Raw genomic sequence first — 15814 nt, forward strand, 5'->3', positions numbered from 1 at the left:
CTGTATTTTATTTATCCCATATTCTAAGAACTGAATTCCTGAAAATTAGTTGTGTGCTTAAAATAGCTGACATTCTGTAAGCACATTTCTGAACCCCTAGAGGGGAAGAATCTCTAGAAGGCTCGGAAGTCCAGAGTGACAAAGTATACAGGTGACAGGACCATGCTGATGACTACGGGGTGTAGGAAAATGAGTAAGTGGGTAATTCATGGAATAGATACTGGGTCTTGGGTTTGAACTGTTCAGAGGTACCATTAGCATGAGATTTGGCCAACTTAGGTTTATTAATTCTCAATCAAATACAGATCAATTGAACACTTAAATCATTTTGTGAGCTCAGTCACAAGAAAGGAATAGAAAGTAAAGCGGTGAAAGGATAGCATCCCCAACAGGAGTCATATGGAGAAGTACAAATACCAGACAGAGAGTGCACTTGGGATAGTAGGAAGATTCAGGAGAGGGCTAGAGAGCAACGAATGAAAATTAATCACCTCAATTGACTGATGACTGAATTTTCTGCAAACTGGGCTCTTAGTCCTTATATGAGAGTTCTTCTCTCTTAAAGAACATTGCTTTTAAAAATGTCTTATCTGGGGCACCTGGGTGTCTCAGTCAGTTAAGCAGCTGCCTTTGGCACAGGTCATGATCGCAGGGTCCTGGGATCATGCACCATATCAGGCTCCCTGCTCAGCGGGGAGTCTGCTCCTCCCTCTGCCACTCCCCTCCCCACTTATGCTCTCTCTCCTCTCTCAAATAAAAAAATAATCTTTAAAAGATTACAAACCAAAATCATGAAATTCTCAAGTTGTACAATAGAAAAATAGTCACTATCCTGTAGAAAGGAAGGTTCAGGTATGTCGTTCCTTCCTAGACTCTCCAGCACTGTTGCTTTATGTGAGCAAGCTCACGATGACCTAACCATGTACTGACTGTCACCAAATATGCCAGTAGTTCAAGAACAGCTGTGGTTTCTGCAGCTAAAACTGTAGGGAATGATCATAGTCAGAGGGATCATTTATGAAGAAAGGCTGTATTCCGTCAACATGCATTTAGGATAGACTAGTCATCAGTCAGCTAATTCCTGGGTTTCCACAGCTTTGCTCTCCAGAGCTTCATTCTACAAATCCATAGGTCACAGATTGTTTCTCACAGGCTTGACTTTTTCCTTCCTCAGCTAATCAGAATTAGAATAGGAATCCTTCAGCAACAATCCCATTGTCTGACTTACTCAAGAGAAAGGAGTTGCCATGGGAGCATTACCTGACATGTATGGACGGTACTGACTGTGGGAAGGCAGGTGGGAGAGGACAGAAGTGATTACAGGGCACGTGAGAAGGAGTGCTTATCATTGGAAATGCTGATAGTGAAACATTAAGGGGTAAACTTCCTCTCTCTTTGTTGTTGGCAAACACTTCTGCTCTTACCAGATAACTGAAGACCATCGACATTCCTCATCCCTCCATCTCTCACTGCTCAGCTGTCATCCACTCTTCCTCCTCCTGAGATTCCCACCTCATTCCCTTGTGTTTGTACTCAAAATGCCCCTTTCTTCTATCTGCTCCTTCTAGAACAGCCCCTTGTAAACGTCATGAATTCTGATCCGTTTGCTCCCGGGGCTATCTGCCAATATGTGGACATCTCTGGGACAGCCTTTCCTGCTTTTCTTCTGTCCCTGCAAAGCAGACTTGCTCTCTCTTCTGTAAATCTCTCTGAGATCACGTAGGTGAGTTCATCTTCCAACAAAACTCAGAGCGAGGTCTGTGATTTGCTAGACACAGCATACATTTATTAAGCTTAAAATGGCTGCCAATTATAATGTTTCCCAGTGAATGTGGAGAAGGAGGAGGTCTGAACATGAGTTTTCCTAGCCACTAGCCCAAGCCACCAGGGACCCACTAGCTCAGAATGAAGCTCTCTTGGGTCCATCCACAGCTAATGTCTCTGAAGTCAATTTAGCAACTTGCAGAGTCACCTTGGTATCTTCATTTCTTTTTCCCCACAGGGTCAATGCAGAGAAATTAATATACTCAAGTTATAATTTTTTAGTTCCTTACAAGTTAAGGAAACTTTTAAGAAGTAATAAAACTTACTTTTGACAATTTTTTTTTGTCCTGCTGTCCTCATTGGGGAAAAATCTAAAGAACACTTAAATGTAGGCATGTTCCTATGCCGATGAGTTCTATATAAATAAGTATGTTTGTGACCCTTCTTTCACTGAGACATTTCTGGAAGGAAAATCTGCATCCACAATGGCTCTTTACCACACATTTAACTCATTCTCTTGCAGTATAATCCCTTAGATTTTTATCTTATTGAAGCTATTTTTGTGAATTCAGTAATACTCTCAGAATGACCAGTTATGATGGACCTTTCTAAATCCTTCTGTACTGAGCTCTGAGCCAATTATTGCACATCTGATGACATTTTTATCCATCCCTCCCTTTGTGACTTTCTCCCTCTTTTCTTCCACTCTTCCTTCAGAATGCAGGTGTCTTATACCTCATAGATGTGGAGGAATCATGCCATTTGCTCTTGATGTGAATAAAAAGAAGATATGATAAATGCATTACAAGTTTTAGAAATATGGGGAGAAAAATTGGTATATCTTTTATCATGAGAACAAATGATGAATTCAAAGAAGCCCTTATTCACATGGTAACTTTCTCTTTGACTTGATTCACCTCTTTTCTAGACTTGTATGTTGCTAACCTAAAGAGGTACTTGAGGTAATGTTGACATGCTGGCAAATTCAGGAGGTAAATACTTTCATCAATACTCATTCCATTTCTTTGCTAGTTTTCAGCCTGTTCAAGTTTTCTATTTCTTTCTGTTTCAGTTTTGGTAGTTTATATGTTTCTAGGAATTTATACATTTCTTCTAGGATGTCCAATTTTTTGGCAAATGGTTTTTCATATTTTCATAATATTCTCTTATAATTATTTGTATTTCTGTGGTGTTGGTTGTTGTATCTCCTCTCATGTTCGTGAATATATTTATTTAGGTCCTTTCTCTTTTCTTTTTGGTACGTCTGGCTAGAGGTTTACCAATTTTATTAATTTTTTCAAAGAACCAACTCCTGGTTTCATTGATGTGTTCTGTTGTTTTCTTAGTTTCTGTATCATTTATTTATGCTCTAATTTCTATTATTTCCTTCCTTCTGCTGCCTTTAGACTTCATCTCTTGCCCTTTTTCTAGCTCCTTCAGTGTAAGAATAGGTTATTTGGGATTTTTCTGGCTTCTTGGGGTTAGGCCTGTATTGCCAAATACTTCCTTCCTATGACCATTTTGCTGCATCCCAAAGGTTTTAGAACATTTTGTTTTCATTTCCTTTTGTTTCCTTGTATTTATTATTTTTTTAATTTTTTACAATAATAATATTTTTTATTATATTATGTTAGTCACTATACAGTACATCCCAAGTTTTTGATGTAAAGTTCCATGATTCATTACTTGCGTATAACACCCAGTGCACCATGCAATACGTGCCCTCCTTACTACTCATCACCAACCTATCCCATCCCCCCCTGAAGCCCTCAGTTTGTTTCTCAGATTTTAAAAAATTTCTTCTTTGATTTTCTGGCTGACTCATTTATTTATTTATTTTTATTATGTTCAGTTAGCCAGCAATAGTACATGATTAGTTTTTGATGTAGTGTTCAATGATTCATTAGTTCCATATAACACCCATTGCTCATCACGACACGTGCCCTCCTTAATACCCATCACCTGGTTACCCCATTGCCCTAACCCCCTCCCTTCTGTCACCCTCAGCTTCTCTGCTCTAGTCCAGAGTCTGTCATGGCTTGTCTCCCTCTCTGATTTCTTCCCATTCAGTTTTCCCTCCCTTCACCTATGGTCTTCCATGCTATTCCTTATGTTCTACATATGAGGGAAAGCATATGATAATTGTCTTTCTATGCTTGACTTATTCACTTAGCATAATCCCCTCCAGTTCCATCCATGTTGATGCAAATGGTGGGTATTCATCCTTTCTGATGGCTGAGGAATATTCCATTGTATATATGAACCACATTCCTTTTTTAGTAGCTTGTTGTTTAACCTCCATGCATATGTAGTCTTTCCAAATTTTTTCTTGTGGTTGACGTCCAGTTTTAAGCATTGTGGTCAGAAAAGGTGCATGGCATGATCTCAGTCTTTTTTGCATTGTTGAGACCTGTTTTGTGACCTAATATGTGATCTATTCTGAAGACTGTTCCATGTGCACTCAGAAAGAATGTGTATTCTGCTGTTTTAGGATGAAATGTTCTGAATATATGTATAGACTCTGTCTGATCAGTAGGATGGAGGAGGGCATTTGTAATTTCAGGTAAAATAGGGGATAGAGACAAAAGAGCAAGGGACCTTAAATGCTTTTTCCAGAATTTTTTATGTGAAGGAGACAGATACAATGGCACTGATTCATGTTGAATGGAATTGATTCAGAGGTCAGACTGACATGTGAGCTAATACTCACGTTATTCTTGAGTCACCAATGAATAATTTAGACTAGTTTATCATTTCCTACCTTATTCTTCTCTTCTATGGACTTTATTTAAATTTTGACAGTCCCCTAAGTTTTATCCTATGTTCTTTTTTCCTTCAAACTACACAAATTGCTTGTAATTCTATCTACTCCAAATAATGTAGTTCTCAACTTCCTCATGGCAACTTCTATGACAGTATTTCCAACGTGAATTCTCTCACTCCGTTTATTTTGTTCCAGAGACAAAGGTTCAGTATATCTTACCTAATTTCAGGTTATGCTGCATATACTTTGAAAAACTGTCCCTGACAACCTCATTTAGCATCATAATCGGTAAAAAATACTTTTCCACTTTATCATAATTTTTGGAAGTAGCTTGAAACCTAGATCAATACATAATGTATCTACTTCTTTCCTTTTTTTTTCTTTCCTCCTTTTTTGGTTAGGCTAGTGAATATTATCCTAAGTAAAAGTCATCATGGTATCTTGTTTACCAAAAATGTGTATTAGTATTTATTATGAAACATATCAATGTGGCAATCCATGTCTTCAGCAGAGTAAAATCAATTAGACACAATACAAGCTCCTCTCTTCTTTTAACAAAACCACAGTCATTAAAAGACTCATATTGCCAAAATCACTGACAAATTATATGGAATATAACATCATCAAAATAACATTAATATTACTTCCCATTAATTAAAAGGTTATAGCCTGATGATTCTGTTCAATACACTATTTAAGTACTCAGTATGTTCCAGGTATTTTCGGAAGCAATTGAAGAATAAGTAAAATATATGTATTCCATATTTTGAAAAATCTAGATTGTGCTGAGAGCTTGAAATTCAAAACTAATATTCAACATTTATTAAATATGTACTGTATCATTCACCTTCATAAAATCTTCAGACACTTTAGGTATTTTATCTTCTTTAACATATGATATTGACATTATTAGCCTATAGTATATTAATAAAATACTAAGACGTTTTGTTGTAATAGGTGAACTTGGATCCAATTCCACGGCATACTGATGCAGACAGAACCAAAAATAATTTGCATCATTTGAGATTTTACAATTATACTCCACAAGGATATGGGATATACATCTGTGGGTAATTATATCAGGCAGAGTTGTACAAAAACACACAGCAAACTTCAATCAGTTTGGGGGCACCTGGGTGGCTCAGTTGGTTAAGCTTCTGCCTTTGACTAAGTTAATGGTCTCAGGGTCCTGAGATTGAGCCCCATGCCATCAGCGTCCCTGATCAGCAGGGAGTCTGCCTCTCCTTCTCCCTCTACTGTCCCCACAGCTTGTGCTCGCTCTCTCTTTTAAATAAATAAATAAAATCTTTAATTTTGTAAAATCAGTTTGTGTCTATTTAAATTCTAATGGAAAAAATCTCCCTTATACCCTCCATATTTTTACCAAATAATTAGACTACATACATTACACACATTTACAATATGTCATGTGTCCCAAATAAAACCACATTTTCATATCTTCTGCCCATTTTATGATTAGTTTATTTGTTTCTTGTGTATTGAGTTTGAGAAGTTCTTTGTAGATCTTGGATGCCAGTCTTTTATCTGTAGTGTCATTTGCAAATATCTTCTCCCATTCCGTGGGCTGCCTCTTAGTTTTTTTGACTGTTTCCTTGGCTGTGCAGAAGCTTTTTATCTTGATGAAGTCCCACTAGTTCATTTTTTCTTTTGTTTCTCTTGCCTTTGGAGATGTGTCATGAAAAAGGTTGCTTTGGCTGATGTCGTAGAGGTTGCTGCTTGTGTTCTCCTCTAGGATTTTGATGGATTGCTGTCTCACATCGAGGTCTTTCATCCATTTGGAGTTTATCTTTGTGTATTTTGTGAGAGAGTGGTCAAGTTTCATTCTTTTGCATGTAGCTGTCCAATTTTCCCAGCACCATTTATTGAAGAGACTGTCTTGTTTCCCACTGGATGTTTTTTTCCTGTTTTGTCGAAGATTAGTTGCCCAAAGAGCTGAGGGTCCATTTCTGGGTTCTCTATTCTGTTCCATTGGTCTATGTGCCTGTGTTTGTGCCAGTACCATGCTGTCTTTGTGATCACAGCTTTGTAGTACAGCTTGAAATCCAGCAATGTGATGCCCCCAGCTTTGGTTGTCTTTTTCACCAATTCCTCAGCGATTCGGGGCCTTTTCTGTTTCCACACAAATTTAAGGGCTGTTTGTTCCATTTCTTTGAAAATGCCATTGGTATTTTGATTAAGATAGCATTGAAAGTGAAGATTGCTCTGGGTAGCATGGACATTTTAACTATGTTAATTCATAAAATGGGCAAAAGATATGAACAGACACTTTTCCAATGAAGACATATAAATGGCTAACAGACACATGAAAAAATGTTCAAAATCATTAGCCATCAGGGAAATTCAAATCAAAACCACACTGAGATACCATCTTACACTAGTTAGAATGGCAAAAATGGACAAGGCAGGAAACAATAATTGTTGGAGAGGATATGGAGAAAGGGGATCCCTCCTACATTGTCGGTGGGAGTGCAAGTTGGTACAGCCACTCTGGAAAACAGTGTGGAGGTCCCTTAAAAAGTTAAAAATTAAGCTACCCTATGATCCAGGAATTGCACTACTGGGTATTTACCCCAAAGATACAGATGTAGTGAAGAGAAGGGCCATATGCACCACAATGTTCATAGCAGCATTGTCCACAATAGCTAAATCGTGGAAGGAGCCGAGATGCCCTTCAACAGATGACTGGATTAACAAGATGTGGTCCATATATGCAATGGAATATTACTCAGCCTTCAAAAAGAATGATTTCTCAACATTTGCTGCAACATGGATGGGACTGGAGGAGATAATGCTAAGCGAAATAAGTCAAGGAGAGAAAGACAATTATCATATGGTTTCACTCATTTATGGAACATAAGAAGTAGGAAGATTGGTAGGAGAAGAAAGGGATAAAGAAAGGGGGGGTAATCAGAAGGGAGAATGAAGCATGAGAGATTATGGACTGAGGCTTCAGACGGGAGGAGGGTGGGGACTGGGATAGGCTGGTGATGGGTAGTAAGGAGGGCATGTATTGCATGGTGCACTGGGTGTGGTATGGAAGTAAAGAATCATGGAACTTTATATCAAAAATGGGATGTACTGTAGGATGACTAACATAATATAGTATAAAATTATTATAAAAAAACCCACATTTTCAATGCCATATCATTCATGTAATGGCTAACACTCTCCGTTATTTAGCTCATAAGTGTGTGCTACTGTCTTTATCAGGAACATTCATTTGGGAGACCTAACATGGCCACATGGGTCAGAGTTGTCCTAGAGAATCCTCACAGGATAGTGTGCCCAGTGAAGCTCAACAGCACTATTTACCATGAGGAATCAGGAGGAGAGGAAAAAAAAAAAAAGGAGGAAGAAAGAAAGTAAACAAAGGAGCAGAAATTTAATACAAAAGCATGCTTTCAACCTAGCAGAAGAAAAATCATGTGAAAAAAGTAGTTACTTTTCTTCCTGATAGTTTTAAATTTCCAACTTCATGAGCCCTGATACGCTTCTTAAGCAGGTTTTCGCCTTCTCAGCACACCTGGCATTTTACTCAGATACACTTTGGTCCTGGGGTAATTCTCTACATTGCAGCAGGCTTAGCAGCATCCCTGACTCCTACCCACTAGATGCCAGTGGTTCTTTCTGGTCATGAAAATCAAAAATGTCTCGGGCATTGCCAAATGTCACCTGCTTCCGTGGGGAGAGACATAACACACCTGGTTAGTAACCATTGTTCTGGAATTTTACACTGTAGAAGAATAGTCTTTAATTAAAGGAGAATCAATGTTTTTAGCTTTATTCAGAATAGGCAGAATAAATCTGGGTAGCAAGGGGGATCATTCTTCAGCAGATATTGGCCAGATAAAGGAGATGGAAAGACATTCCCGGAGGAAATACTTTGGACAAAATCAAAGAAGCATGAAATGTGCAGTGGGATTGCAAATCAACAAGTACTTTTCACGTATGAATTGTTCCATAAACAGAGATGATGATGGTTGAGGTGAAGGAAAGGGAAGAGTAACGAATGTACGGTTCTAATTTGACGATAATAATTTCAAAAACTTAGGTGGAATAACAAGGATTTTTTTTTCCCTCTACAAATCTGTTCTGCTAGCAGATTGATAAATGGCTTAAAAGGATGAGAGCTGGCATAGGGAGATGAAGTTAGAGGGATACTTGTGGTAGTCCAGATGGGATGGGATGACGTGACCTGGCCACATCGGAAGATTAACAAGGAAGCAATATCTCTGCTGCTTGCTGACTTGATGGTGGGAAATCATGGGAGGGGACGGGAGACTAAGATTTTCTTGGTTGAAAGCAACAACACTGAATGCCAAGGATGTTTGAAGCAACTGTGTGTATGGACACAGACACGTACATTTTTAGAAGAGGGAGGAGACAAATCTTAAACCCTTGAAATTCATGGGTCAGGAAAACAATCACGGGTGTCATGTTCAGCATCAACCCTGAACCATTCATGTGACTGACAACTCTTCTGACTCAGGCTGATTCACAGAACCTAAACCAGTTAAGGGACTTAGGTCTAAATCTACTCTCCCTGCAAACTCAGGAAACCTTTCCCTGTACAAAGTCTCTGACATTCAGCCTTTGACTTTGCTTCAAGGCCCCAGGGTTGAACTATCAGAAACAAAGAGTTGTTTGTTTTTTTTAATGTTTATTATATATATAATATCCTTCACTTGTCAGGCCTACCTTAAAATCTATCACCCATTGTGTGATTAACTGATTCGGACATTCTGGGCAGCAACATGAAACAAAATATGCTTCATGTTAGAAAAATCAGCTACTGTAAGACTCTATTGCTTGTTTATCATCCTGCAAGCTTCTTGGCTCATAAGGGTGTTGTGTTCTCTTTGAAACCAATCCTCCGTTTTCCCCACGCCTAGTGCAGATCTAAGGCCCAAAGACTTACCTGGAAGCCACAGAGTGAAAATCTTCTGGTGTTTCTGAGAGTAAAGATGGCTATTTTGTACTATAGGAGCCACCTGGGTGATTTTTTGCACCAGTTGCTGGTCAGTTTTCAATTAGCCTGGGACAAGGATGAAAAGTAGGCACGATATGGTTCAAAACCCAGGAGAACTTGTCTCATAGCAGATCTGCATCTAATAAAACCCCAAATCCTTGCGCCCTTGGGGACTGGCAGCCCAAATTGATCGTCCATTCAGAAACATCTAAGAGAAGACACTGTCCCAAGACAACACAGAGAATCAATGACATTTTTATACAAAATAACGAGCCAATGAAGGGAAATGAAAACATCTCAAGGTATTCAGAATAATCAGCACAGACATGCTGACAAAAAACTAAATGAAATATTTCTTGGTGACGTAGAAATTAAACCCTCATACACTGTTGGTGGGAATACAAGCTGGTATAGCTACTCTGGAAAACAGTATGGAGGTGCCTCAAGATGGTAAAAGTAGAGCTATCCTATGACCCAGCAATTGTACTACTAGATATTTACACCAATGACACATTGTAGTGAAACGAGGAACACCTGTGCCCCAATGTTCATAGCAGCAATGTCCATATTAGGCACACCGTGGAAAGAGCTGAGACATCCTTCAACAGATGAATGAATAAAGAAGATGTGGTTTATACATACAATTGAATATTACTCAGCCATCAGAAAGGATAAATACCTACCATTTGGATTGATGTGGATGGGACTACAAGGTAGTATGCGAAGCGAAATAAGTCAAAGAAAGACAAGTATCATCTGGATTCAACATATGTGGAATATAAGAAAGAGTTCAGAGGATCAGAAGGGAATGGAGGGAAAACTGAAGGGGAAGAAATCAGAGAGGAAGACAAACCATGAGAGATTCTTAACTCTGGGAAACAAACTGAGGAGTATGGAAGAGGAGGTCAGTGGGGGGATTCCGGTAAATGGGTGATGGGCATTAAGGAGGGCATGTGATGTGATGAGCACTGGGTGTTATATGCAATTGATGAATTGTTGAATATTACTTCTGAAACTAATGATGTACTTTATGTTGGGAAACTGCATTTAAATTAAAAACAGAAAATTTCCCATTCATTTAGGATTCTCGTGAAATAATATAATGCATTTTCAGATTTTAGTGCCAGTTCCCATATATATATTTCCCACCTATGAACTATTTATGGCCAGTGTTAACTCAGTTGAAAAAAAAGGGAGGTTTGTGAATTTAAGCTTTGGTATCATGAGGAAAGGAAAAGAGTCTCCATCTGTATGGTGCAAGAAAAAGTCTAAGAAGACCTCATTACATGCATCTGCCTGAGAGACATGATGGCCTTACTGAGAGTCACATGGTGTTTGTCCTGTGTCCTTGCATCTGGCATTGTTGAGCAGACATGTTCGCTATGCACTGAACGACTCTCTGACTCCCATCTTGCCCTTAAACCGCCCTAAAATTATCTTCATCCTAGAAAATGGCTGCTTGGTGTGCTGGGTTACTTCACAGTGGTTTGGGGACTCGGTTGTGTGTATCTCTCTCCAGCTCTGCTGCAGTGACATCACCTGGTAGATTGAAATAAATGGCACAAACAGGTAAATCAGTAAAGAACCTGTATCAGAGCGCCACCCACCCAGCAGAGTAGCACCTGATGAACTCAAAATAAAGTAGCGTATTTTCAGAGAAAATGAAAGAATTAGTTTTCAGATAGAATATGAAGCAGGCGGAGGTGAAGTCAGCAGGCTCTGAAATTGGTGCACTACTCTCTCTACAGAGAATTATAATATGATACACATATTGAATGACTCTCAAGACACCTTGGGAAATGCAAAAAATTTGGAGCCTTGTAGAATCATAATGCCATCGAATGTTGGAGACGAAATAACTCTTAGATACACTTTACTTAAATCCCATGAGAGCTAAAGGGGAATACGATATTTTAGAAACAATGTGATTCCTTATTAGGTGACAGATAGAATTCCTTAGAACTCTTATATTAATAGAAATAATTACTTCGGAGTAATGTGATAGGAACTACAGAGTGCAAATTTTCAGAAGTGGCTTTTCATTCTACATGTGTTCTAGAGAATATCTGACTTTCAGCCCCACTTAAGCAGAATTCTATCCCCCAGAAAAAAATGAATTCCATTCGTCTACTTTAGACTGAATTATACAAAAACTACACAATTAGGATTATTATTGCTCATACTGAATTTTGAATATCATTAAAATTTGTTTGTTGAAAGATGTTTTCTCTCTTGCTATCCAAATACCTATTTACTAGGTTTGAATTGCCTCTTTGCCCACAAAGCCTAAGCTCTGTATTTGTTCCTTTTCGTAGAAGATTGCTGAACCCTGGCTAAAACATTAAGAAATTACTTCTGATGCCATCTCAGGTTTATTCCTAAAGAGACTATGTTATCTAAGAACGACAACTCCTATTGGCAATCCATTATAATCAGATCATATGTTAATTCTATAATTAATATTGACACTGAAAACATTCTCAATAAATGCCCCAAGACATCCCCTAGATTTACAAATAGTCATCCTCAGCAGTCATTGATATGTGATTGAGCGTGAACCCATTAAGCAAGCCAGGGTATCTCCCATTTATATGACATGCAGTCTATATTATAGATGCATTGATTTTATGCACACATATGCATATTTCCCATCATCATTCATTAAATGGTCTATGAGCTGAAGTTTTCAGGAATGGTCCACTAGCCTTAAGCTCTGGAGTTGTTAATCATAGTTAAAACCCTCCATCTCTTCATTAATTTAATAGCCTTGAATGATTAAAAAGCATGATGTCTTATATCTACTGAGAAGCTATGCTATCACCTGCTTGATAGATACACACACACACACACACACATACACACACACACACACACAAACACACACAAACAGATATTTACACATGCTCACAAAAACATGTGTTTACCTTTGGAGAGAACCTCAAATGACACGTAATAACTTTCAGAATTACTTTCATCATCTTTCAAGAGTGTCCATGGTCATTCTTTTTTTTTTTTTTTACTTGAAGTTTAGCGTACAGACATGTTGCATTATTTCCAAGAGTAGAGAGGGGTGATTCAGCAAGTCTATACATTATGGTGTGCTCACAGCAGGTCTAGCCACCATCTGTCACCATACAATGCTATTAGAATACCCTTGACTCTATTTTCTAGGCTGCACTTTTATCCCTGTGACTTACTCATCCTGCTCCTCTTTACCCAGTTTGCCCTCCATGGCCGTATTTGATATCATAGTAATCTGTGTCTCTCCAAATTGTATCTTACATTGAAAAAAATCTGTGCTGTGACATTAAGCACATTCTCTAGGTCCTGCCTCCTCTATCATCTACCTGGCATAGTGTGTCCTTCCTTATGGGACCAATCATTCGTTATTCTTCAGGAACCAGGCTTCATAATTAAAAACCTAAGAACATGATTTTAACTCTGCTGCCTGCTGTTTTCAGTTGGATTTCAATGTTTCCTTCCCTCACTCTCAGGGCATACCACTACAACTCTTGCTTCGTTCCCTCTCTTTTTGTTTCTTTCTTCTTCCCTCCCAGAAATACAAGGAAACAAATCCATGAGACTTATGCAATGTGTCCAGTTTACCACTCTGCCACTATTCCCTCGTACAGTATTTAACATATTGTGTTTTGATAACACTTGATGAAATAATAAAGACTAGTGGAGGTAACAGAAAAAGGAAGGGTGTATAAAATGGAGCACTTGATTTCACATGATTTTTGCATCTCAAAATTCCCGAATGACTCTGGAGATACACTGAAATTTTTGTATTATCATCTCACATCAATAAAGGTTTGGGTTTGTTTATATGTTTGTTTTGACACCACATGCTTAGAACACACTTCCTCAAAAAAATTTTAGAGACTAAAATGTTCGCGACATACATTTTGTTTTTATTGAGTACCTTGACACTTTAAAACAATGGGCTTGGGTGCATTTAATTCAGTGATAGATGCATACTTGTGAATCCTTCTGGAGAAGAATCCATAAAAGAAGCAGCTGAAAAAGGGAATGAAAAAGAGAAGAGAAAAGGAAACATCATATCTTCACTATTTTGTTCTTTGTGTTTCTTTCTCTCATTATGCAGTAGCATCCAGACACCCACTGAGTAACAGTCGTCACGGAGGAGGATGATGGGAAAACGATCTAAAATGCAGGCAGGGGCGCCTGGGTGGCACAGCAGTTAAGCGTCTGCCTTCGGCTCAGGGCGTGATCCCGGCGTTATGGGATCTAGTCCCGCATCAGGCTCCTCTCCTATGAGCCTGCTTCTTCCTCTCCCACTCCCCCTGCTTGTGTTCCCTCTCTCGCTGGCTGTCTCTATCTCTGTCGAATAAATAAATAAAATCTTTAAAAAAAATGCAGGCAAATTTCACAAAAGAATTAAATAGGAAACTAAGCCCTCTCATTTAATATTGTTTTTGAAATATTTGATATATTTTGGGGACATTGTTACTATTGTATCAAGGGGAAGACTGCAGGTGTTAACCACAGTGGATTTTAGGAACACAGCATCTTTACCACATGAATGCGGATCTGCTTGGTCTTGGCACCATAGACAAGTGGATTGAGAAATGGGGGAACCAGCAAGTAGATGCTAGAAAAGAGGATATGAATATAAGGGGGAACATGAGCACCAAACCTATGTGTGAAGAAGGAGAAGAAGGCAAGGAAGTAGAACTGGAGGAAGACACAGATGTGGGCGATGCAGGTATTGAATGCTTTCCACCGAGCCTCCTTCTGGGGCAAACGAAAAACTGTGATAAAGATCTGTATGTAGGACAAAGTGATGAATATCAGGTCAAATCCTGCAACAGCAAATGCCACAAACAAGCCATAGATTTTGTTGATCCGCACATTTTCTGCAGCCAGCTTCACGATGGCCATATGCTCACAGTAGCAGTGGGAGATGATGGTTGTATGGTAAAATTGCAACCGGCACTTTATTAGTACTAGGCACGGAGCTACTAGAATGGCAGCCCTGAGTGTTACCATAGCCCCTATTTGGGTGACCAGCTGGTGGGTGAAGATAGCACCATGTCTTAGTGGATAACAGATGGCCACATAACGGTCCAGGGCCATGGCCAGTAGGATGCCTGACTCTATGCACTGAAATGTATGGATAAGCCACATTTGAAGCAAGCAAGACTCAAAATAAATCTCTGGTACATGAAACCAGAAGATGCCAAGCATCTTGGGCATGATGGTGGTTCCAAGTGCAATATCTGTGACTCCTAGCATGCCTAGGAAAATGTACATGGGCTCATGGAGGCTGCGCTCTGATTTGATGATGATCAGAAGCATGGAATTTCCAAACATAGCAGTGAGATACATGGCACAGAATGGAATCCCGATCCAGCACTGCACAGACTCTAGGCCTGGGATCCCTCTTAGTGTCAACACAGAAGGCATGAAAACTGTAACGTTGGAGGTGGACATAATGTCTTTGGGTCTCTAGAAGCAAAAGAATAAAGTGTCTCAGTCAGTGGTACTCTTCTCTTCTAATTCCATTTTTTTTTTATCCAGTCATCATAGTGAGTCTCTCTGATTTTAGCAGAATGCTAAGATCATATTATCCATCTCATTTATACTATTGAAGGTAAAAAACAGATCTGTAGATACTCATCACTGTTTCAGGGGGAGCGTTCACAAGCACTAGGCCACAAGAAGAGGTTATGTGCATGGCAGGCCAAATGCATTAGAACCACCAGATCATCCGAGTAAGGGAATCAGCTGCTGACCTCTCTGTTATGTCATTCTACCTGTGGACAAAATAATTGTACTTGTTTATTTTGTTTGGAAAGGACATTTGTATCAGACTTTGAAGAATCTCTCGAGCTACCCAGCAGTACTATTATTTTCCACTGTCTCTAGGTCTAGAACTGTCCGTTTGACACAGTAAATCTGACTCTGATGCACATATGATATAAAAGCTTGCTATTACAGAGAGTAACAGCTGACATATATATTCACACACACACACACACACACACACACACACACACACATTTTAGTTTCCTTGTTATTTTGAGAGTATTGTCCTCTAACACACAGAATAAAATACAGCCAGGAATGCCTGAAACACCCTGGTTTTCCACACTGAGCGGTTATAGCCAGCCTTCCCCTCACCACCCTTTTTAAATTTTATTTTATTCTTGTGTTTCATTTTTGTTTTTTTGTTTTTTTCTTTGTTTGTTTGTTTGTTTTGGTGGTTGCTTCAGACCACTCTGGATTTTGCTAGGGTGCATCATGCTCGGGTTGTGGTTGATATTTTGGAG

General features: G+C 39.0%; 1 protein-coding gene across 1 annotated transcript; it reads right to left on the reverse strand.

Annotated features, from left to right (window-relative positions):
• Positions 1 to 14036: 14036 nt before the first annotated feature.
• LOC125282486 (olfactory receptor 52A1-like) lies at positions 14037 to 14975 on the reverse strand. The gene has a single exon (XM_048217356.1). It carries the CDS (start codon positions 14973 to 14975, stop codon positions 14037 to 14039), a length of 939 nt encoding a protein of 312 aa, XP_048073313.1.
• Positions 14976 to 15814: the final 839 nt, after the last annotated feature.

Source organism: Ursus arctos, unplaced genomic scaffold (assembly GCF_023065955.2).
Source record: "Ursus arctos isolate Adak ecotype North America unplaced genomic scaffold, UrsArc2.0 scaffold_22, whole genome shotgun sequence".
In the NCBI taxonomy this organism is placed as follows: domain Eukaryota; kingdom Metazoa; phylum Chordata; class Mammalia; order Carnivora; family Ursidae; genus Ursus; species Ursus arctos.